The sequence below is a fragment of the Pseudopipra pipra genome, chromosome 18 (genome assembly GCF_036250125.1).
Source record: "Pseudopipra pipra isolate bDixPip1 chromosome 18, bDixPip1.hap1, whole genome shotgun sequence".
NCBI lineage: Eukaryota > Metazoa > Chordata > Aves > Passeriformes > Pipridae > Pseudopipra > Pseudopipra pipra.
This window is the reverse complement of record NC_087566.1, coordinates 9,457,740-9,481,244: the sequence shown is the minus strand read 5'-3', so window position 1 is coordinate 9,481,244 and position 23,505 is coordinate 9,457,740. Positions and strand designations below refer to the sequence as shown.

The 23,505-nt window shown below is 40.1% G+C and overlaps 1 protein-coding gene across 2 annotated transcripts in view; it reads left to right on the top strand.

Annotated features, from left to right (window-relative positions):
• SBNO1 (strawberry notch homolog 1) overlaps positions 1–22,910 on the top strand; it is a 32,780-nt gene extending 9,870 nt beyond the window's left edge. For both annotated transcript variants that reach the window (XM_064675148.1, XM_064675149.1), the window contains exons 5-32: positions 551–651; positions 1,775–1,871; positions 2,954–3,114; positions 4,088–4,221; positions 4,368–4,458; positions 5,396–5,557; positions 6,073–6,208; positions 6,287–6,392; positions 7,603–7,756; positions 8,440–8,622; positions 8,824–8,921; positions 9,595–9,746; positions 10,293–10,490; positions 10,765–10,935; positions 11,020–11,189; positions 11,963–12,094; positions 13,514–13,649; positions 14,075–14,187; positions 14,288–14,359; positions 14,782–14,881; positions 15,395–15,469; positions 15,729–15,875; positions 15,954–16,048; positions 16,174–16,266; positions 16,687–16,824; positions 17,311–17,387; positions 18,079–18,272; positions 19,136–22,910. In XM_064675148.1, the coding sequence (XP_064531218.1) occupies positions 551–651; positions 1,775–1,871; positions 2,954–3,114; positions 4,088–4,221; positions 4,368–4,458; positions 5,396–5,557; positions 6,073–6,208; positions 6,287–6,392; positions 7,603–7,756; positions 8,440–8,622; positions 8,824–8,921; positions 9,595–9,746; positions 10,293–10,490; positions 10,765–10,935; positions 11,020–11,189; positions 11,963–12,094; positions 13,514–13,649; positions 14,075–14,187; positions 14,288–14,359; positions 14,782–14,881; positions 15,395–15,469; positions 15,729–15,875; positions 15,954–16,048; positions 16,174–16,266; positions 16,687–16,824; positions 17,311–17,387; positions 18,079–18,272; positions 19,136–19,278 (3,629 nt within the window). In that variant the 3' untranslated portion in view covers positions 19,279–22,910. The remainder of the gene's footprint in view (positions 1–550; positions 652–1,774; positions 1,872–2,953; positions 3,115–4,087; positions 4,222–4,367; positions 4,459–5,395; positions 5,558–6,072; positions 6,209–6,286; positions 6,393–7,602; positions 7,757–8,439; positions 8,623–8,823; positions 8,922–9,594; positions 9,747–10,292; positions 10,491–10,764; positions 10,936–11,019; positions 11,190–11,962; positions 12,095–13,513; positions 13,650–14,074; positions 14,188–14,287; positions 14,360–14,781; positions 14,882–15,394; positions 15,470–15,728; positions 15,876–15,953; positions 16,049–16,173; positions 16,267–16,686; positions 16,825–17,310; positions 17,388–18,078; positions 18,273–19,135) is intronic.
• The last annotated feature ends 595 nt before the right edge of the window (positions 22,911–23,505 follow it).

The window sequence follows — 23,505 nt, the reverse complement described above, 5'->3', positions numbered from 1 at the left end:
CATATATCCTTGTGTAAATCACTTTTGTTCTGTACTGAGCCCCATTGCCAGTTGCTTCCAAATGTGACTGAGGACAGGAAAGTTAATAAATGGTCTTCTTAAAGGATCCTGTTATAAACTTTAAACAATTGAGTCCAAAGTGTTGACTTTTTGTTTTACAGTACTAATTGTAGTTTCTCCTAAGGTGGTAAATGCCACCAGACCAGGTAAGTTCATTTCTGTTGAAACTCTGAGTTTTTTGCTTTGTTGTTAAACTTCAAAGGCTCACTAGGTGGAGTAGCTGTAAATCCTGTGTGTAGATTTGGTGAAGGTGAAAGATAATTTTTATTAAATATTGAAACATACACAACTGTGAGACACAGTGGCATTGCGTGGGGAGGTCCTTCAGTCAAAAGAGTAACAGGATTTAACTCCTTGGACTTGTTACTTTGCCCAGAAGCATTGATTGTGTTGAAGCATTGGTGTGCTACTTGATATTTTAAACTTCTAAATGTTAATTTGAGTTGCTGTTTGGAGGGAATTCCTGTAAACCACAGCTTTCCTTTTGTAGCTGACCTAAGCAATGGTGCAGTGAAGAAGGAGGCTTCCACAAAAGAGGTAGCAAGAATATGGATAAATGACATTAAAATGAGAAGTTTCTCACCTACTGTGGTAAGTGGTACAGATAATTTGCCAAATGAGTGTGTTACTGGCCACAAGCACCTGGGGCCAGTTTCAGGGGTTACTCATCCGTGCCTTGTGTGTGGTGGAATTGTCAAGTGCAGCTGTTTTGTCCAAAAGCTCAGTTTCTCCACTAAAAACTTGGTTAAATGACTAAGACTAACAGCTGTGTGGAGCAGAGACTACTGAGTAAATGACAATTTCAAGAAATTACTGTTCTTGACAGAACCTCATTGTATGTGTGAAGAAGGGTGTGCTGACTAAAGGTGATAAGCACATCCCTTGCTCTGGGGTAAGGCTTTTTCTTTTGAAATAACTGTTTTCCAATGAGGAAAGCCAGAGGAGTTGCTCTGGCACGGCTGTCCTTCTGGGCCGTTGGATTGAAGATGTAAATTGAGTATCTTTCAATTTTCTAAATGTAATAAAATTACATTCTGATGCTGTAATTGAGTTTTGGCATCTTCACTGATAGCTGGACTCAGACTGAATTTGGGAAGAGCTGTGCTCCTCAGTCACTGGCATATAGAAGCCTTTTGAGATCACTTTTGTATTAAACATTAATAATTGTGGAAGATGTTTGATTTGTCATCTAGCAAGTACTTTACAAATATTCAAATACTTCCATTGATCAAGGGCACAGTAAAAAATGGGTAACTATCAGGCTTCAGAGAGTACTGGGTAGAGCTGTGACTATTGTAACTATTCCCCAAAGTTGTAAAATTACATCATGAGTGTGAAACTGCTCATGACTTCAGGGGAGTACTTGGAAATTAGGGCTGTTGTGTTTTCAGGACAGTTTTCTTTAAGTCATAGTCCGGTTTTCATATGCTGTAAGAAGAGTTCCTTTTTAATTCTGCTTATGCAAGTTTGGGGTACTTGATCTCTTTGCAAAGGAGAGGAAGTTCCCTGACTTGGTGTCTCTGAAGGTTTGTTCAGAGTGTGAGGAATCTACATTCCTGTCTGTAGTTTTCCCACCTATTCCCTAGTTCAGCCAGCCCATGTGTTAAAACTCTCAAGTCCAAGTTTGTCCTCATTTCCTTTCAGTTCTTCGTTTTCAGGACACGGAATATTGACAATGTGCTGTTTGACTAACAGGAGTATTTCTCTCTTGCAGAAAGTGCCAGCAGTAAAAGAGGAGGAGGAACCTGAGGAAGAAGATGAGGAAGAAATGGGCCATGCAGAGACTTATGCTGAGTATATGCCAATAAAATGTACGACCTGCTGTTTAGTTACATCAAAAGGCTGAAATGCTTTCAAAGCTAATTTGTTTTGTGATTACTAACAGCAGAAAACAGATAAGTTACTGTCTGAGTCAAGTTAAAAGAACTTAAATATGTTGTAGGTTTTCCTAGGAAATTTTTTGTCTTCTACAGTGCTTAGTTTTGGAAGATATGGATTTTTTTAATAGAAGGGGAATTCTTTAGTGTATCTTTGAGCAGTACTTGTTTCACAGATATGACTGATGAACCAAGATAGGCATTTTTTTTACCTATGTTAAGATGCCTTGTGCCTCAGCAGAGGAAATTTTGTGAGGGGATTAAGTGCTCACTGCTACATTTAAAAATCTACTTTGAGTCTTTTGGTGTGAAATCACCCTGAGCACATTCTTCCTGCATTGTTCCTGGCTGACTACTTAGAACTGGTTCTTGGTTAGTTTTCTTTTAAGTGAATCTTTTACTGCTGTTAATTGCCATCTTCTGTTTTTTCTCCTTTCTCTTTATTGTACCCATTGACAGAAAGCTGTTATCTTGTTTCCTAAGTACATTGTTGACCTGCTGTATAAGCAAGGCAACAAATTTTACATGGAGTTTGTAGCTAAACAGTTAATTTTTATTGTCACTGATGAGATCTGTCAGCAATTAAACCATGTCTGTTCTAAATCTTTTCTCCTCTCATTCTGCTTAAAAACAGCACTATATAAATAGAGAGAAGAATGTTGCTTTTGTGATTCTGGCATCCTGAGGCTGCCTCTGGCCTTTTGGGAAGACAAGGTCCAGACTGGTTTTTCTCAAACATGTCAAGTCCCCAAATAATTTAATTTTCTATTAAGTGACTTTTATATAACTTCACAAAAATTGGGGGAAGGTGGTGAGAAGAGAAAGTATGATTGCAGTTAAAAATTCAGATTAATGTGTTCCTTGGTTTAACACTTGACAGACTGTTGCAATGAAACGTTGCTGACTTCGGACTTTGCAATCACAGTTGTAATCTGTTTTGGTAAATATAATAACTTGTGCTGCAGCACCAGAGCTTCTGGATCACGTTTTCATCTTCTCCCTTCCTTTTCACCCAGTAAAAATTGGGCTACGTCATCCTGACCCAGTAGTGGAAACCAGCTCGTTATCCAGCGTGACTCCTCCTGATGTGTGGTACCAGACATCAATATCAGAAGAAACAATTGATAGTGGCTGGTTGTCAGCTTTGCAACTTGAAGCAATCACTTATGCAGCCCAGGTATGCCAGATATCAGTGCAGCTTAAAAGCTAACAGAGAATTTAAGAAGAAAAACTACTGTCTGACAAGCATAGCTATGTCAGTTTTACGAGATAAAATAATAAGAGCTTAAAGGTTTGAGTTGCATTAGGAGGTGGCAGGTGAGCTTCAGTTCAGATAAATGGGAGGTAATACACCTAGGAAAGCTTTTTCTAAACCACTTCCATAATGCTGATCTCAAACTGTCTTAAAACTCAGGAAGAACAAGTTAGTCATTTTTATTTCTCTGAAATAACTTAATGGCTGCAGCAGCAGCAGGCTGAGAAACTGAGCCCTGTTTGACGTCACTGGGAGGGGTATGGAGAGCAAGGCTGGGTGTTATTTTGCTGCTGAATTACACTTCAGTGTGCCCACAGCAGATGTGTGTGCAGCACTCTGTGTGTTGGAGAGGGAGATAGTGCAATTGAACTAAAATTGTCACAGGAGGGAAGTTGCCTCTTGAAAAAAAGACTAATGTGGCTGGGCCACCTGGGGCTGGAGAGGAGAAAAGGAATGGGAATGAAATATAGGTTTACATAACCAGGAAGTCAGTGATAGCCCACAAAACCCAAGAACAAAACCGAACTTGGTGAAAGGAGATTTGGTTTAAAATGGGCAGAACAACATTGCTGTTCACAGGCTCTGGGTGTCTGGGTCTTGCTGCTGTGAAAGGCTGTGGAAGTGCTTATTGGGGTGTTAGGAAAAGGCACTGAAAGAATTACACAGATCTGTAGAACAGTCATAGGTGTGCTGAGGGAAGAAGGGAGAATGGGTCACAAAAAGCAGTTAAATTCATATGCTTTCCTTAAATAAAATCCCCTTTTCCTGCTGCCAGGAATTTGCTTGGACCACTGGTCTTCTCCAATAGGATGTTTCTTATGTTTGCTCATTTCTGACAATCCCCAGTGATGTGTTCTGGAGAATGGGTACAAGTTTTTTGTTCTTTCTCCTACAGCAACATGAAACATTCCTGCCCAATGGAGACAGAGCTGGATTCTTGATAGGTGATGGTGCTGGTGTAGGAAAAGGAAGGACCATAGCTGGAATAATCTATGAAAATTACTTGTTAGGCAGAAAAAGAGCAGTCTGGTAAGTGTGTGAGGATTTGTTAGAGCAGACACTCCAGTGACTGTATGACTTCAATTCAGGGTCATCTGTCTTCTGACAAAAGTTGTAGCAACTGCTTTTTGAGCTTCTGCTGTACTTACAGAACTTGCCTTGTTTTCTGTCCTCAGGTTTAGTGTGTCAAACGATCTGAAATACGATGCTGAAAGAGATTTGAGAGATATTGGAGCAAAAAACATATTGGTTCATTCATTAAACAAGGTGTGGAAACTTTTTACTATGTACGGTTGAGGCAAAGCCTTAGGTACGCTGGTGTGACGGGTTGTGCATGTTGACTGTTTTAAGAGCAAGAATGTACTAATTTCAATAAATGTGCTGCCTAGGCCTTGTTTGACAGGCCTTAATCTTACAAAGAACCACACAGAGCTTTAAGTTAATCATGTAAATAGGCCCCTTGTAGGATTAAGTCTTAGCATGTGCTTTTTTTTAATTACTCTTCAAGCCACTACTGACACTGCTAGTAGAGTATTTTCTAGGAAGTTGAAGTATTCTTTAAATCTTTAAAGCTTTGTAGCATTTGATTTTTTTCCTTTCTATCTCTCAGTGCACATTTTAGATGTAATACATTTTGTGTGTAATACTTGAATAATGGACTTGCTCAGTGACTTGTTAAAGCAGCAGTGGTGTGAGCAGTTATTTTTGGATACTGTGCCTCTGCTCAGGATTAGCCACTTAAATTGTGAAGTGTGATTGCTGGTTGAATTCACTGAACTTAAAGTTTGATTTAAGTTATATTTTTGCTTTGTGAGTTCTTAATTTCTAAACTAAAGCTTTAGAAATCATCACTTGTGGTAGCAGCAGTAAATACACTTGAGGTATTGGCTTTAAAGGGATACATTGGAACTAAAATCTCAGTTGTATTTAAATTAAGGAAAGCGTGTAGCCAAAGAATGTGTCTGTTAAGCTTCTGAAGCCTCAGCTCTAGTCTTCCTTAAGTGTGTATTTAAATAGGGCCCTGTATAACCCCTTAACCACATTGCCATGTGCCAGCTGTGCCCTGAATCAGGATGTGGGATATGGGTGGGTCACCGTGTTCACACCTTTAAGGTTGAGACCACCAGCATCCCATAATCATCTGGGAGGTGGGATTGAGGAGGGATCTCTTTTGAGTAATTTCTGTAATTTCTTTTTATTGCAGTTCAAATATGGGAAAATCTCTTCCAAACATAATGGAAGTGTGAAGAAAGGTGTCATCTTTGCTACCTATTCTTCTCTTATTGGAGAAAGTCAGTCTGGAGGGAAATACAAAACCAGATTAAAGCAGCTGCTTCACTGGTGTGGTGAAGACTTTGATGGTGTTGTATCCTTTGTCTGGAGTTCAGTTTATTCTAACCAAACTTCTATTTAAACTTAAATCTTTACAGATAATAATGTATTTGTAGGTGTTGTTCTTTATTTGTGTTGGCAATCAGTTGTGTGCATGCTCTGACACGAGACTTGAAGTTTTATAAACTGTGTGCCAGAAGTATTATCATTATCTTGTTGCCACACAACTCAGGTACAAGAAGGAAGCTTCTGCTTTTTCTATAACAAGCACATAAGATTCTTAAGCATCATATTTTAATTTTACACTAAAATTCTCTCCAGTGAACTATTAAAAAAATTCGAGTATCAACAGCATTCTCAAGAACTCACATGTTGGCCATTGTGTTCTTAAACACTGAACTAGTAGCTAAATGTTTTCCCAAGATTTTTAGTGAAAAAACACTAGTGTCTTCTTGAGTCAACCTGTTGAAATTAGCAGTTTTTCTTGCCTTCTGTTTGAGATCCTCACTCTAAAAATGTGGGACGAAGTTTTCCTTAATTACAGTTCAGATTGTATTTGATGAGTGTCATAAAGCAAAGAACCTGTGTCCTGTTGGTTCCTCAAAACCAACAAAGACAGGTCTGGCCGTACTGGAGCTTCAAAATAAACTTCCCAAAGCCAGGGTTGTTTATGCCAGTGCCACAGGTATGTGCTGCTGGGTTTGCACTCGGTGTCTCTGTGTGTCTTTGCTGGCACTGGTTCAGACTCTGTTCTTCTCCTCAGGTGCATCTGAGCCAAGAAACATGGCATATATGAACCGTCTTGGAATTTGGGGTGAAGGAACTCCCTTTAGGGAATTCAGTGATTTTATTCAGGCTGTTGAAAGAAGGTAATATTTCATTTCAAAGACCTACAGCAGGAACACATGTAGTTGTGCCTGACTGTGCTCTGCAGTTCCTTGTCTTCACTCAGTCCTCTGCAGACATGTCCTGTCACACCAAGAACTTTCTAGCTCTAGCAGAAATGTACTTTATCTTAGGTGATGAAAAATAGGATGTTTCTCTTGCTCACAGAAAAATTGGAGGGCTTTAGAAGCTTGTTGGGGAAAAACCTTAATGTAGGTGTTAGGAAAGGAAAAGACTGCTCCCCATGAAAACACCCTGCATGTGCTGTCTGCTCAGTGCAGTTGATGGCTCACTGCAGAAGGCCTCTGTTTATGCATCAGCTCAGCAATTTAATAGGAGGAAATCTCATTCTTGTCCTTACTGGCATAAGAACCCAGCTGAGGGAAATTGTATCTGCTGTGGCAGAATACTTCATGCTTCAGAATGTGTCAATAAAACTAAATGTGAGGGGTCAGAAAAAAACCACTGCTGCATTCTTTGGTAGGCAAGCATCTTAATATGTTTTGTCTACTTAAAGAATTTTGAACACTTCAGAAAGCTTAGTATGCATTTTATTTACCATCTGCATGATGCATGACTCTTCTAGACTGTGCAAGTGTAGTCTCACTTCATTACTGAGTATGGATCAAATGAGCAATAATGAAATTACAGCCCCAAGCCTGTGAGTAGCAAAGCTTTGTGGGTGACTTCAGTGCTCTCAAGGTATTGCTAGAGGTGTGTTGCTGCTGAAGAGAACTGAAGTTACCTACTAATTAAATAATTTTCATGCCAGCATAAATTCGAATGGCTCACTGCAGTTTGTATTAATTATTTTAAATCTTCAGTGGAATCTATAAAATTACAATACAAGATTCTGTTAACGTTTGGACCAACTCCATTATCCACGTACAGTTTGTAAGGTGCTGTCTCCTTATGCTTCCTGGGTCATTTGGGAAAAAAAATAACTGAGTTTTACCTCTTGGGATGCACTTAATTCTCACAAGGCAGGGATACAGTTTTATATAAAGGCTAAATTTCACACCCTGACTGGATGTGTTTAACAAAAGAGTACTAATGATTTCAAAAACATATTCCTTCACATTTGTAAGCTCACTGTTTTTTTCTAGAGCACTTGAGGTTGTGGGTTTGGGTTTTCTTAACAAATCCTTGCTCTTGAAAATTCTAATATGGACTTAATTTGTTCCCTTATTTTAGAGGTGTTGGTGCCATGGAAATAGTTGCTATGGATATGAAGCTGAGAGGAATGTACATAGCAAGGCAGTTGAGCTTTTCAGGTGTAACTTTCAAAATCGACGAAGTTCTGCTTTCACAGGAATATGTTAAAATGTACAATAAATCTGTGAAACTGGTAAGAACCCCTTTCTAAATTTGCTTTCTGTATTGAGTTCTGAGAGGTTGAAGTTGGTTGAAACTTGAATGCTCCTGAAACAACCTGTTGAGAGATGGGAATGGCATCTCCTTGTGTCTTTTAATATAAAGATTTCTCCTTTTAAGGCTTGGCAAAAGCTGTTAATTTTTGTTCTGAGTCATCAAAGGTGCAGTTTTGGTTGTATCTTCCAGTACCTGCCAAAATCCACTGCCTTCTAGCAGTACTTCAGACACTTTGGTCACTGTTGCCCAAGATGAAGCTGTTCTATTGGTCCTACTCTTGTGCTCCTCTGCCTCCATTTAGGCAAACCAAGGCAGTGGGTTTTTCTCTTCTTGGGATGGTGCTTAATAATTAATTATGGGCAGTGCTCTCTGCTTTCTTAACCTTAATGTATTAATGGAGAAGCTAGATAATTAGAAAATACTGTGTATGTTTGCTCTGGTTATAATGCAAATGTATCTGCTTTTTATGGAGAGTAATTGCTTAATTTACTAAGCCATAGCTGGGGTTTTTTTGTGAGCTTTGCTGTCTGATGAGTTTCCTTAAAGTGCAGTGTCATAATACTGTAGCTTTAAACTCTCCTGTCTTTATTTGGATGTTAAACAATGTATCTCTGAGCCTTCAAATACAACCTGTAAAGCCATTCACGATGTCTCGTTCAGTGGGTCAGTGCTCGGGAGAGGTTTCAGCAGGCGGCCGATCTCATCGACGCGGAGCAGCGCATGAAAAAGTCCATGTGGGGGCAGTTTTGGTCAGCACACCAGAGGTTTTTCAAGTACCTTTGCATAGCTTCCAAGGTGAAGAGAGTGGTGCAGCTTGCTCGGGAGGAAATCAAGAATGGCAAAGTAAGTCGACCACAACCTATTTTTAAATATTTTTCTTAATTGTAAAGCTATTAAATGATTTTTTTATATATATAATGCAAATGTTTTCAGCCATGTTTTTGTACTTTATGGTATTGAAGCTATTTAATGAGCAGAAATTCAGGCAAAATAAACTTGCAGCTCAGACCTAGTGACAGTGTGTGGTGTTCATTTGTCCCTTAGTGTGTTGTCATTGGCCTGCAGTCAACAGGGGAAGCGAGAACATTGGAAGCTTTGGAGGAAGGTGGAGGTGAACTGAACGACTTTGTTTCCACAGCAAAGTAAGACTGAAGTTTTAGAACTGTTCTTTACAAAACTAACATTCATCTGGTTTTGTATGTGTGTATGTCATTTGTCCTTTTATGTGTCAAAAGTTCATCAGTGCACAGAAAGTTGGGAATCCTTTAGTACTGATGTTCTTTACTGCAGCTTCCTGTACCTAAGATCTGACAGTGTTGCTCAGGTGACCCCTTGGTTAGTTCCTAGTTCTTCTGTCATTCCAGAATGTTTTCAGGTGTGAACAGCTCGTGCTATTCTACTCAAACTGGGAGGAGGGGAAGACTTGCTGAGTGTGCACTGCACTTAAACCAGAGCAGGTTGCAAACCATGACTTCCTTCTATGAGATGAGCCAGAGCCAATCCCAAGGCTGCCTTGCTGGAAATCTTAATAAATTAAATTAATCTCTTACTTAAACCGAGCAATAAAAACATAGCAGTAGCAAATACCACTTACTATCAAAACCAGATTTAGTAGATTTTATGTAACAATGCTGTAAAATAAATGTCTCCTGCTTTCAAGGTGACAAATACAGCAATACAGGTGATAATATTCAGAGTGCTCCTGTGCACTCATAAGGAATCATTCTTCAGAGAGCTGAAGCAGTTAAAATGTTACAGCTTTGTATTTTAAATAAATGCAAATTCCACTGAAGAACTCTTTCTTTTCTTACACAGAGGAGTATTCCAGTCTCTTATTGAAAAGCACTTTCCAGCTCCCGACAGGAAGAAGCTGTTTAGCTTGTTGGGAATTGACTTGACTGCTCAAAGTAACAACAATTCACCCCGAGACAGCCCTTGCAAGGAGAACAAGATAAAGAAACGAAAAGGTAATGCTGATGTTCTTACACTAATGCCACAGTGGAAATGGCAACTTCAGAGCTGCCTAGGAGTGAACTTTGGATAAAATATGGGAATATCTGTACAGTCATTCATGTAAGAGCGTGTATTGCGGGTCTCTGAGACTTTTGTTGGAGACTCCCATTATTAGATTTAAAACTGCTGCTGAAGCACTATATCCTGTACATTTTGGGTACTTTTTGCTCAAAATTGGATTGAGCTGTTATGGGTGCAAAATGCTTTGCACAAGCCATTTCCTGATGCAGTCACACAAATAATTGCTTTCTTTTCTTGAGGCTCAGTAAAGAGAAGCCTAATACACCCCATTCCCAAACTGATTATCTTCTTGCCCAAAAGTAGGTGATGATAAAAAACTTGGGAGAGAGATTTTGCTTAGAACTTAGATTCTTTCAAACAGTTCTGTTTTTAGAAATTGAGTATTTTTCTAGTTTGTGTGCAGCAGTGGTAACACAAACCTCAAAGTGTTGACTACAAGCTTTAAACTAAGTTCTTTTTCTTCTGGGGTGATGGATCAGGTGAGGAGATAAGCAGAGAAGCCAAGAAAGCTCGCAAGACAGGGGGCCTTGCAGGCAGCAGCTCTGATGAGAGTGAGAGTGAGTCTGATGCTTCAGATAATGAAGAAAGTGACAATGAGAGCTCCAAATTCTTGAGTTCTGGAGATGATGATGACTTCAACCCATTCAGAGATGAATCCAGTGAGGATGATGAAGATGGTAAGACAGCTTGTGTTTCATCAAGCAAGTAGCTGTATTTGCAAATAATAAGCAGAAAATCTTTCCTAACCATTTCAATGAAGAACAAATAAGTGTTTGCTAATCACGTAGTTTAGTCCTAATGAGACTGGAATTAGCATTAGAATGTAAATCTTCAATTAGATTTTACACACTGGAGTTCAGACTTCTGTAAGTCACTTTTTGCAATGAGTATGTATTTCCTTCAAAGGGAAGTATTGGCTGTTCAGTAAATGTTTGAAATTTTTAACTTTAGATCCCTGGCTCATTAGAAAAGAGCATAAAAAAAATAAAGAAAAGAAAAAGAAGAAAAGCATAGACCCAGACTCCATTCAAAGTGCCTTACTAGCCTCTGGCCTGGGATCCAAACGACCCAGCTGCTTCACTTCCACTGTTGGTACCACCACCTCGAGTACCAACACGTCTGGTAAGAAGTTTTTGATGTTGATTCACTTTCTTAGCAGTTGGGCAATAAAATTCTAAATCTCAAAGAGTCTCTCTTAAATTTCAGCAAACAGCAACACAAACAGCAGCTTTGTAACGAGTCAGGATGCTGTTGAAAGGGCCCAACAAATGAAAAAAGAACTGCTGGATAAACTGGAAAAGCTGGCTGAAGATCTTCCACCTAATACACTGGATGAGCTTATAGATGAACTGGGTGGTCCTGAAAATGTTGCAGAGGTAGGCTGATGTTCACATGTAGAAAAATGTGTGTTTTTAAAGAGCTTGCTCATCAGTTTTAGGCAGTAATCTCACAGGTGGTGAGAACAGAGGTTACCTTGCTGGGTGGCTCTGAATTAGAGAAAGTTGAAGATTGTTTTAGAATACAGAGAGGAGTTCTGAATGGATGAACAGGTCATTTCAGAGCCTGATAGTTTCCTGTTGGGTAAATCACACCAGTTTCTCTTGCTTTATAGTGGTCTGTTTCTCTAACTAGCTGCAGTCAATTTGAAGCTTTAGTTCATCCTCTAAGACAATGGAGATGAAGGACCTGGATGTGTTAATGAAAAGCTTGATTAATTATTTTCTCTTTCTCAATAACTTCAGAAATATGTCTTCAAGCTGCCTGTCTCTATCAAGTAGAAACATCATTGTGATTTAAAAGGCCCTGTCAAAATTAATGACACTCTAAGCTATCTGTTGAGTTTATTTTCTTAGTACTGCTGGTAAATCCCTTATGAACAGTAGCATAATATGACATTTTTACATAGATATGCTTTGTTATGCTTTTTTTGGTTCCCTGAGTTACCTCTAAATCAGTGTTCCACATAGCGGGTCACGGCATCAACCAAAAAATAACCCAGGTTCTCTAATGTACTTTTGCACTTGGAGTAAATTGCTGACTCTATTTTGAGGTTGGGACACGAATAAATAGCAATATTGCTTGGGGCTTTTGGTCATGGAGTGGTTTTGATATTGCCACAATGAGCTTGTGTTCCCTTTTCCTTTGGAAGATGACGGGCCGCAAAGGGCGGGTTGTGAGCAACGACGACGGCAGCATTTCCTACGAGTCCAGGTCTGAGCTGGACGTGCCTGTGGAAATCCTGAACATCACAGAAAAGCAGAGGTTCATGGATGGAGATAAGGTAATCCTTAAAGAGATAAAACATGCCAGATGCCATGGCAACACCAAGCTTTTGAGTTGTGGCTCAGCCATCATTGCACAGTGACTCGTAGTAGCATTGGGATAAAGTATTGCCTAATTATGAAAGAAGGAGTGAAAAATTGTGGTTTCTTCTTTCTCACTATGCTTTCATTAGCAATGGGAGGAGAAGGAATGAAAAATTGCACTGGAATGCTGAGACATCTTTGTTATATGTCAATTTTAAATCAAAATACATTACAGAAATATGTCTAAGAGTTATCCTTTCTCTGAAGAAGAGAAGTTCCAGTGACCTTATTGTGGTCTTTCAGTACCTGAAGGGAGCTACAGGAGAGCTGGAGAGGGCCTATACTATAAGTACTAGTTAATAAGCATTTTCTGTTCACTGCTGTGTGTTTTGTTTTTCAAATCAGTGTGTTCCACTGTGCTTGAAAGGTCAGACAGTAGTTTGGGTAACCTCAGAGGCTTGTCCTTGAGGTGTGCACCCATGTGCCAAACCAAAAGCTTGCACCTTTAAGCTGATCTTGTAAAACAAAACATGTTTAAAAGGCAGATTTGTGGTTCATATCTCTGATTCATTGATCTGGATAACTGTGTACCTCTCCTTCCAAGAGGTAATAGTGAAACTGGGAAATGGGGAAAACCACTGACTTGGTATGAAAAAACTTTCAGAGACAAGGTGAGGTTGTTAACCCTAACAAGGATTGAGAAGTAATGCTGGGAAGAGTGATGGCTTTTGTCCTTTACATTGCAATCTGAAAGAAAATCCTGACTGGAATGATGGTAGGATTGAAGGTGATAAAGAAGGAGGGGGGAAAAACCCTTCCCAGTGGTTCACTTGGGCCTTGCTGCCACAAGAGGGCAAATGGAGTACATGTCACTGTGTGGGACTTGTGTGGTCTGTTGTGACACTTGAGGGTAAAGACTCAGTTCTTGTAAGTGACTTGTGCACAGTCCAAACACGTACATTCTTTGAAGGCACCAGAGTGTCCAGATCCTCCTCCTTATACAGCAATAGCAGCAACTTTTTGTCTTCTGTGTTACTATTGGAACAAGTTTCTGTGTCCCCTCCCTTCTTTCTGAAGTGCTGGCCAATGTCAGAGCAACCTGCTCTCTGGGATGGCAAGACTGCAGCATGTACCACCTGTTTTCATTTGTACAGAGATGATGTTGAAAAGTAAAGAAGCAAAACCCACTCCTTTCAGTCAAAAAAAATTAATTAACATTTCTAACTGATAAAGGGAACCACACCTTGTCTCCCCTCCCTCCTACTTGCGATAGGAAGACCAAGTAACAGTGACACCACTCCACTCTAATGTTTGCTAATAGCTGTATAATGAGATTTTTCTTGGACACTGAAAACTGAAGCTTGATTTTGGGTTTATATTTTTCTTCCTCCAAGAACATTGCCATCATCTCAGAGGCTGCCAGCTCTGGGATATCATTGCAAGCAGATCGGAGAGCCAAGAACCAGAGACGGAGAGTTCACATGACCCTGGAGCTGCCCTGGAGTGCAGACAGAGCAATACAGCAGTTTGGTAAAGACTTCTTTTTGTATCCTTTCTCTGGCAAACTTAGTAATACTGCCTCAGTTTACTGCTGACTCACGGGAGATCAGATTGAGTAGGTGACCTCTTAAGGACCCCTCCAGTCTTCTTTACTCATGAGCAGAATCTGCTTTTTCTGCAGTCATAGCTAATTGTCTTGAAAGTTTTGAAAGAAACCTTGCAAACAAGCCTGTGCTGCAGCTTTGGAGTTTTATTCATGTATCCAGTGTCTTTAAAAGTTGCCACAGCTCTAGAGCATCTGTGCTGCCTTCTGTTGGCTGTAATATGGCACAAACTTAATTTTCAGCAGGATTAAGTTCTAGCTTTTTTCCTCACTCTACACAATTCATAGTTTATTAGAAATATTCCGCGAAGTGGAGTTTATTTAACATACGTGCTTCTGTTTAATTATCCAGGAAGAACTCACAGATCCAACCAAGTGACTGCTCCAGAGTATGTGTTCCTCATTTCTGAACTGGCAGGAGAGCAAAGATTTGCATCCATAGTCGCAAAAAGACTGGAGAGCTTGGTAAGATTGTTTCAAGTGGTCTGAACCTTCATTTGAGAAAATGCAAATTAGATTTCTTTTTCTTAAAATTCTGTTTAATGACAACTGTGTGTCTTAACAGGGAGCCCTCACTCACGGGGACAGAAGGGCCACAGAAACTCGAGACCTCAGCAGATTCAATTTTGACAACAAGGTGATGGTTCTATTTTTGTTGGAAAACCTGTGCTGTGGTGCTTATTCCACAAATGACCTGTTGAGGAAGGATCTTTCCCATCTCCTACCTTTGACTGTATCATTTTCTGAGGTAGCCAGTAACATTCTTAATTCTGTTTGCCAAGCCATGTAGAACACAGATGTGTGTAAATCACTGTTCTGCCTTGGCAAAGTCTTAACTAAATGGTGTGTCCTTTCCATCACAGCTGAAAGATTGATTTGGCAGTTCTAATTAGAAATTAAGACTGCTTTGTTTTCAATTATAAGCCACACTACATAAAGGTAATAACCAATTCCCTTTACTATTGCAGAGAAAAATGTTTTATTTTGAATCAAAGTACATGTGCTTGGGGCACAAAGACTGGATCCCATTGATAGAATAACTTTCTTTTCCTTTCACAGTATGGCAGAAATGCTTTGGAGATTGTTATGAAATCCATTGTGAACTTGGACTCCCCAATGGTCTCACCTCCTCCTGATTTTCCTGGAGACTTCTTCAAAGGTAAGATAATTCACTGGCTGCAATAGCTTTCTTTTGATCCTTTTCCAGTAGGCAGAAAATGCAAATAATTTGAGAGCTGTAAAACATTGTTACTATTTAAACTGATCAGCTGGGACAGATGGGAATAACAGCCAGGGAGAGTCTGTGCACGTTGCTTGAATGTTGAAGTTCACGTATGAAACAAGATCCGTGAACTCTCAATAAAAGGAATGTTCTGTATCTGCTTGGCCTGACTATTATATACAGTTCTTTAACTACACTTTCCCATTATCCATTGTGATATCTTGTTCTCATCCATGGTGCCACTGGTGGTTTTCACTGCCTCTGCTTCCTGGAGGGACAGAAGGCAAAGTCCTGTCTTGCTTATTGATGTATTAGGTAGAAATTGTAAGTAATGGAATCGAGGGGTGTCACAGTTTTGGAATTGGATCCCATTGCTAAACAAGCTGTTACTTCATTGGGTTATTTTTAGATGGCAAAGCAGCTCTGATTGAACTTCCTTCTCTTTCCTAGATGTTCGTCAGGGATTGATCGGCGTGGGCTTGATAAATGTAGAAGACAGATCTGGAATACTGACACTTGATAAAGGTACTGGTGTGTTCAGTGTATCTTTGGGATGCTGCTGGGAATATCATATGCCATGACAGTGGATTCCTAGCAACAGGACTGAACTTATTCTATCTTCAACTATCTAAGAAGTTACTCTTTTGAAGAGCGTAATGTTTTCTCCATTTCTGAAAGAATGGATTTAAATAGTCTTTGAGACTCTTTGAGTAGTGATTAAGAGCTTGTTATTATCAAACTTAATTTTTGTTGACCTAAAACATGTATTTCTTTTTTTTTTAAGATTATAACAATATAGGGAAGTTTCTGAATCGAATTCTTGGAATGGAAGTCCATCAGCAGAACGCTTTGTTCCAGTACTTCTCTGACACGTTAAATGCAGTTATTCAAAATGCTAAAAAGAATGGGAGATATGACATGGGCATCTTAGGTGAGTAAATGATTTGTCAGTACTCTTGTACTTGTGTGAGAACAGAGAAACAGAATAAAACTGTGCTTTCCTTTTCAGATTTGGGCTCTGGGGATGAGAAAGTAAGGAAGGCAGATGTTAAGAAGTTTTTAACTCCTGGATATTCTACCTCTGGACATGTAGAGCTGTACACAGTAAGTTAATTCTGTATCATCTTTATCAAAACTGACATACTAAAAGCTTTTACAACATGTTTAGTTCCTGTGTGTATAACTGTTTTAAAGTCTGTTCCCACTCAAGTACTCCCACTCTCTTGTAGATCAGTGTGGAGAGAGGAATGTCTTGGGATGAAGCAACAAAGCTCTGGGCTGAACAGACAGGTCCAGATGATGGATTTTATTTATCACTACAGGTAAGGTTCTTCTGTCTCTTGGTTTATGTTCAGGGAAATGTAACCTGAAAAATTTACTGTTCAAAGTAATCACAGCTCAGTTTTGCAAGATACTTTTTGAGTCTTACAAATTCATTTTAAATTTGTTTTTAATGATGAGTATGAAGTGCTCCTTTTAGCTGCTCGGGATATTTTTTGATAGGAATATGAGCCCAAAATAATAGCTCTTATTTAAACCTGTATCAAAAAACTAGATGCTTTCACTGTGAGGGAAAAGCTGGGAGGTTAATGTGGATCACTGTGTTCTAGAGGTGTATTATTATTCCTGGTTGTAGTATTACAAACTCTTACTACTCTGTAAAGAACACAGAATGGAATCACTTAAGACACTGTCATCATGTTTAAATTTAGGAAGTTTTTGGTTTGTCTTTCTTTTTGCAGATAAGAAATAACAAGAAAACAGCAATTCTAGTAAAAGAAGTGAATCCTAAAAAGAAGCTTTTTTTAATATACAGACCAAATACTGGGAAACAACTCAAACTAGAAACATGTGCAGACCTGAAAAAGAAATATAAGAAGGTAACCATTAAAATTATGTTTGTTTTAAACTGGAAAAAAATTGAAAATAAGTATAAGGGCTTTCTTATTCTGGTATTTTTATATAATTCTGGCAAGTCAAAAACTAGGCTTCTTTCTCCAGAGCAGGGCTTGTATTTAGGTCTTTTTAAGCAGGTCTACATGGTTTTGGCATTCCTAAATCCAAAATTCTCTGAATATAAATTATCTGTGGTGTGGTAATACAAAAAGAGGTTCTCTAGCAAGTGTTGAATTTGTAAAAACTTGAGGAAGCAGTTCAGGTTGATTTACTGAAAAAGCTCTGAGGTTCTGCTGCATTTGAGCATTTTGCTCATTCTTTGGGATGGACAGTTTTTGAAGTTAGGCTGTAGGATGCTGTACCTCTGCACCATCATAGTGTTGGTGCTCCCTCTTTTCTCACAGTAATGAACAAATTGCTTGTGTTCTGTGTAAGTGTTGATGTGTTTTCCTTTTTTCCCACTCTTCCAGGTGCCCTCTGAGGATGCTCTGCCACACTGGTTGGAGCAGTACAATTCCTCTGCAGACACCTGCACCCACGCCTACTGGTCAGTGTTTGTGTGCACACCAGGGCTTTCATTCTAACTGGTTTATCACTTCTTCTCTTACTCTTGTGAAATCTTCCTTAAGAGAAATTGTCCCATGACCAGTCAAATGACCCAACTTTCAAGTGAAAACATGAAGCTTTGCACTCACCCTAAAGTCCTAATGTATGAGATGAATGCTCTTGTATAAATTACACTCAGTAGAAGTGCAATGACCCAGGAGTAGCTTGTGCTCGAAGTGTCTTGAGCTGAGCTGTTATTGTGATCTGATAGTTCAGATGTTATTTGGGGGGGAAATGTTTATACTTTGGGTAGAGATGAGATGGATGGGAGAAACAGCTGTTCCTGTGCTGCCTGTTGTGTGTCTGAACTCAGCTATGGCTGAATTCCTGAGGAACAGCACAACTGGTAGAAGTTTCAGATTGATATTGGAGCTTCTGAAATGCACTGATCAGATCCCAGTGTTGTTTCACATACCATCATGCAGGTCACCTGAGAATGGCAGTGTCTCTGACTCTGTACATTTTGAAGAGCACTTCACCCTCAGAGCCCTGGTGTCCCTTAGTGTGTCTCACAGCCCTCACTTGACTCTGAATAACATCTTAAATAACTTCAGGTCTCATTTTTAATGAAATTAGATACTTTCTGTTTTGCAGAATTGTTTTGAAAGCTTTTTTTCCCCCTCTGTCTGTAGGAGAGGCAATTGTAAGAAGGCAGGTCTGGGACTGGTGTGTGAGGTGGGACTGCGCTGCCGGACCTACTACGTCCTGTGTGGCTCCGTGCTGAGCGTGTGGACAAAGGTGGAAGGAGTTCTGGCCTCTGTGAGTGGGACAAATGTGAAGATGCAGATTGTTCGCCTGAGGACAGAGGATGGGCAGAGGATCGTAGGTAAGTGCACTGCTCCTCCTTTACTGCCAGCTTGGAGGAGAAGGAAGTTGTCACTTTGTCCCAGACTTGTGTAAAAGATGCTTCTGAGACAACAGGCTTGTCAGAGTGTCTGTTGGGGAGGGGCAGAACTACAGCTGTTGACATCTGTATTTCAGCAGTGTAATACAAACAGTGTTTGGAGGCAGGTTAAAGAAGGAAGAATTTGTTTTCAGCCAGGCTTTGAGACACTTATTCTCTCAGTTCTTTTGATTTACTCGGAACAAAAACATCATATTTGGTCTCTGCCAGCCAAGCTACCTTGAAATCATAATGGCTCCACTTTCCTCCCTACTCTTGAAAGAGATGAGTAGGCACTTGAAATAATTGTTTTCATAGTTTTTGGACTACTGAAAGTGTGCAGAATGACTTCAAGATTGTCTTCTCACTAAACCTCTTAGTGAAGCCCTCAGAGCAGGGACCTCAGAAACTGAAATGTCCGTATTTTTTTAAATGTGGATTTCCTCTGGATATGCAATATCCTGGCAACTCCTCCTCTAGGAACAGTTTTCTAGGATGTTGGAACTAGGTTTAAACTTCCTTGATGGTGTAAGTTCTGTGAGACTAGAAAAGCCAAAATAGCCTATATCTGGTTTCATGTGAGAGTGAGTGACATAAGAATAAATTTTGTCACCGGGTCAAAATTTTTAAGGTCGTGAAGCAGGAGAAAGGATGAACCTCTGAGAAGCAGAACTTGTGGCTGTGCTGATTAGACTTGACATTGCAAACGCTCACTGGCTGTTGCATAAATTACGTGGTGGAATCACCAGCCCGAGGTTTTAACGAACAAAGTGTTCATGAAACAACTGATTGGTTGCTGTTCCCAGGTTTGATCATTCCTGCAAATTGTGTGTCGCCCCTCGTGAACCTCCTGTCGACGTCCGACCAGTCGCAGCAGCTCGCGGTGCAGCAGCAGCAGATCTGGCAGCAGCACCACCCCCAGAGCATCACCAACCTCAGCAACGCATAGGAGGAGGACAAGCTACAGGTGTTGACTCTGGTGTTTTGAGGAAAAGGCTGTAAAAGCATATCACTTGCATAAAAATCAGGGACAGATTCCAAAGAAATATAACTTTTTCAGTTCAGTTGTGTGCTCTCAAATACTTTGGGAATAAAGAGATCTAAAAAGGTTGGTAGAACTGAAAGCCAGCAGTTGTTTATGGTGGTGCATCTGTCTTTCCTTATGCTCTCTGTAGTGCTTCCTGTTTGCTTTTACTTTTGGCCTTTTAAGCTACAAACCACGATTTGTTTGAAAACGCTTGAAAATCCCCAAGCAGGCTTTATTTTTATCTTGTCATACAGTGCTCAGGGTTTAACGCAGTGCATCGATGCCATTGCTGTGGGAGATCTCGAATGCATGTATTGAGTATATATATAGAAAACATATATTGGGTTTTTCTCTTCAATTTGAGTTTATAAAAGCATGAAACCTAGAGATTGCACATCATGCATTCAGGTTCCTTCCCAGTTTCTGTTTGACAGTGCATGTCTTTGGAAACGGGCATGGACAGGATAAACACACGAGGCAGGAATTCAGAGAGAAACACAATCTTAGTTGTACAGCATTGGTTATTGCATTTTTATAGTGTTTATACCCAGGTGTTGCATTTTTTCTGGTTCTCTCCTGGGGGTTATATATTTGAGTCTACAACATGTTCTTTTTGTGATAAACATCTTAAATTAAAATTAATTCATTTTTAATGTATTAATGGTATTCCTAATGTGTACTGCAAAGATGGCTGGATGCCTGTTTTTCCTTAAATTGAAGCATTTCCTTAATCTGAGGTGGTTATGGAAACTTAAGTGCAAATTCACTTCCATCTCGCATACAATCTTCTATTTTTTACTTCATTAACGTAATTTAATTTGTCACTTGTAAGATGAAACCTTACTTGAGCTGTAAATTAGAGAATGGGAAACACTTGAGGGTTCCGCTGTATGTGCTGTTTCTGTTACCCAGTAACTTGAATACTGTTTAATATGTTGTAAGACATTGTAGAGTTTATCTGGAGCTGTTTAAAAGAAATTGTAATGTACAAATGTGAATAGTCACTTATCTATAATATGGGTAAGTTTTGTTTTGCCTATAATAGTAGATGTTTATAAGAAAGTGAAGGACAATGTTTGTCATTTCTTGCTTGCACAGGTTGCACTATTGAAAAATTGAGATTGTATAAACCTGTCCAAAAAAACTACAAGATAATGATCTTGTAGATGTCAAATAAAAGTTATTGTACTAACAAGAAGTGGAGTCTTGTTTAGGCAATCACGGTATTCCAAAAAAACTAACAAGTCTGTGCAATTGGAATTTGACAGGACTTGGCATGTTCTAGGCTGCTCTAACCAGGCTTCTGTCTTGCAGCCCAAATCTCTCAGCTGAACTCGCTAATGAGGCAAGAACTAAACTCTGTTTAAAGCTCCAAATGTGTGTTTTAAGGAAGGCTCAGCTGCCAGAGCAGGATCACTGCAGGGGTGGCACCTCCCGAGGGTCAGAAGGAGCTTCTCCGTAAATAACGGGGCAGAAGTTCCACAGCTTGAGGCCAGAGTGTGTTCCCTTATGGGAATTGTCCTCTTGAGGCTGCAGTGTGTTCCCTTATGGAATTGTCCTCTTGAGGCTGCAGTGTGTTCCCTAATGGAATTGTTTCCCTTGAGGCTCAGTTAACTCTGCCTGTGCCACCAGCCCAGTGCTCACGGAGCCCCTGCTCGGCAGGGAAGGGAGTGTGCCCACCTCCCTCAGCTCCAGCCTGAGCTGGTTGGGAGATTAAACCCCTGCTCATGTTTGGGACTAACTGGGAATACAGACCTGGAATAAATCCTCTGCTCCCTGTTGCTGTAGCACCTGCTGCATCTCTGTAAATCCTTGGGATGCAGGTGGTGGGTGTTGGGAGCAAGGGAAGTGTGCCGGAGTGCCATCAGAGCCCTGGCAAACTGTGGAGCACAGGGTGTGGGGAGGGATGTTCCTGTGTTCCATACCCCCAAGTGCATGGATTTGGCATCCATTCCAAGAGCAGAGATGGGATTTTTGAGGAGTGTGTTGACGGATCACAACTGCAGCAGACAGGGAACCAAAGTGCCAGTGAGGGCAGGCTGGGTGGGGACTGCCCTGGCTCTGGCTCTTAATTGTTATTTGATGTAGAAACTTCTGGGATCTGAGATGGTAACAATGATTTAGGTCTTGATTGTTAATGAGATGGTTCTAAAAGTCCCAGGTTCACAATTAGTGATTTTTTTTTCAATTTTTTATCGTTTGAAAAAAATTACTTAGACTTGCTCAGTTCCTAGGTGCTCTTCTCAGCCTGATGTTGCTGGGATGAGCAAATGCTGGATATTCCCTGTATTGATAAGCAAACCAAGCTGAAATTTTATTTCAGCCTCTTAAACTTTCCACAGACTTGTGTCCCTTGGAGGGGGAAAAAAGCTGACAGTACTTCCAAGATCCATAAGAACCGTTCCCATTCCAGAAATCTATTCCTCCACTTGCTGTCCTTTGCCTGCTCTCTGCTACTTGCCACCATCACTGCCTTGGCTTTGCCACCCAGTTACTAACACAGCTGCAGCCACGGCTCTGGACTGTTAAACATCTTAAAGGTTAACAGCAAAAAAAGAAAAAAAAAACAGCCTTCAAGCTCCAGCAATGTTTTCTCTCTTGAAAATTCCTGCTCAGGTGGTTGGGATGGGGGTTTGGGGCAGTTTGTTCTCTGCATGAGCTGCTGCTCCAGCTTGGGGAGAAAAGGAGTATAAATAGCACTGGATGGGGTGAGGAACAGTGAGTGGTGTCCCTTTGCAGCACTGCCCCTGAGACAAACATCCTCCTGGGCAGGAAAGGAGACCAATTGTCACTATAAATTACCAGGCAAGGACGGTCTCTGTATTTTCCTGCTTGTGGGGTATTGATCTGCTTTGTAAAAATGAAGTACAAAATGTTCAGTGGAGTGGGTATAAAACTTACAGAGGGCAGATGTCTCTGATAAAGGGGCAAAGCCACGTGTAAAATGGTGTCAACTTCTGTGCCATGGGAGTTTTGGACTCATGCTGCAGAAGGGGAAGGTACATAATTAAGTTGACTTGAGAACTGAAACCCAAATTTTGGGGTTTCTTTTTTAAACTGTCCCCTGACAGCAACTAAATTATGACTTGTTAACTATGTCTGACACATTAAATGCAGTTGTAACCTCCTAGAATCCTCCTCCCACAGCAAGTTTTCCACTATTTCCAGTGGTTCATTGGGAACACACACCTCTTGTAAGGACTTCCAAGTTCCCTGAAGATGCGAGTTGTCTACTCTGTGTGTAGTATTTTCTTTGTAAATGAAGAAATCTCTGCAACCTGTAAACGCTTGTCCAGTGAATTACCCAGGGAATTTGTATTTTCCTTTTGCATTTGGAATAACTTCCCTCTGCTCCAGCGCAGTCTGTACATATATAGAGTCTGTATGTATATAGAGGTGTTAAAGGCTACTGAATATTGAATGTAAATAACTCCTGTTTTCCTGTGGTTTTTTTTCCTTCATTCCCTTCCCAAGATGTATTCCTATTTTCTCAACCTGCCACATGGGCAGTTTGTGTGTACTTTGAAATATATAGAGATCATATATAAACCTCCCAGGGTGTGTGTGTGCATTGGGGATGTTCCGTGTTGTCATCAGTATTTTAAAAGCTCGGTGTCCGTGTTCCGTGATCCTTTTGATGCTCTGTGGTTTTATTCTATATTTTTAGTGTATAATGCATTTTTTTGAGAGAACTGATGTCTTTCAGTGACACAGCGAAACAAATATTTGACTTTTTTACAGAGTTTGTTTCCTTTAATCTTTTCAGTGCATTTCAGATCTTGAGCTTTAGTCCTAGAAACATTTCCATTTTCTTCCAATTATTTTTATCTCCAGTTGTGCATTCAGGGAGCTCCTACAATCAGAGTTCTAGAATTAAATTCTATCCCGTCCTAACATGTCAAAGTGTATACTACATTCAGATTAAATGTGAACTGTGTCTTAAAAGCACTCTAGAAGGGTGAGGATTTCATAGAATCTTAGAACGTTAAGGGGTTGGAAGGGACCTTAAAGACCATTCAGTGCCAACCCCTCTGTCATGGGCAGGGGCACATCCCACTAGACCAGGTGTTGGTAAACTGTTCTATTTGCTAGTTTGGGAGTGGAAATGATGCATGTGTTGTAGAATATTTCCTGGGAAAACTTTGAGCG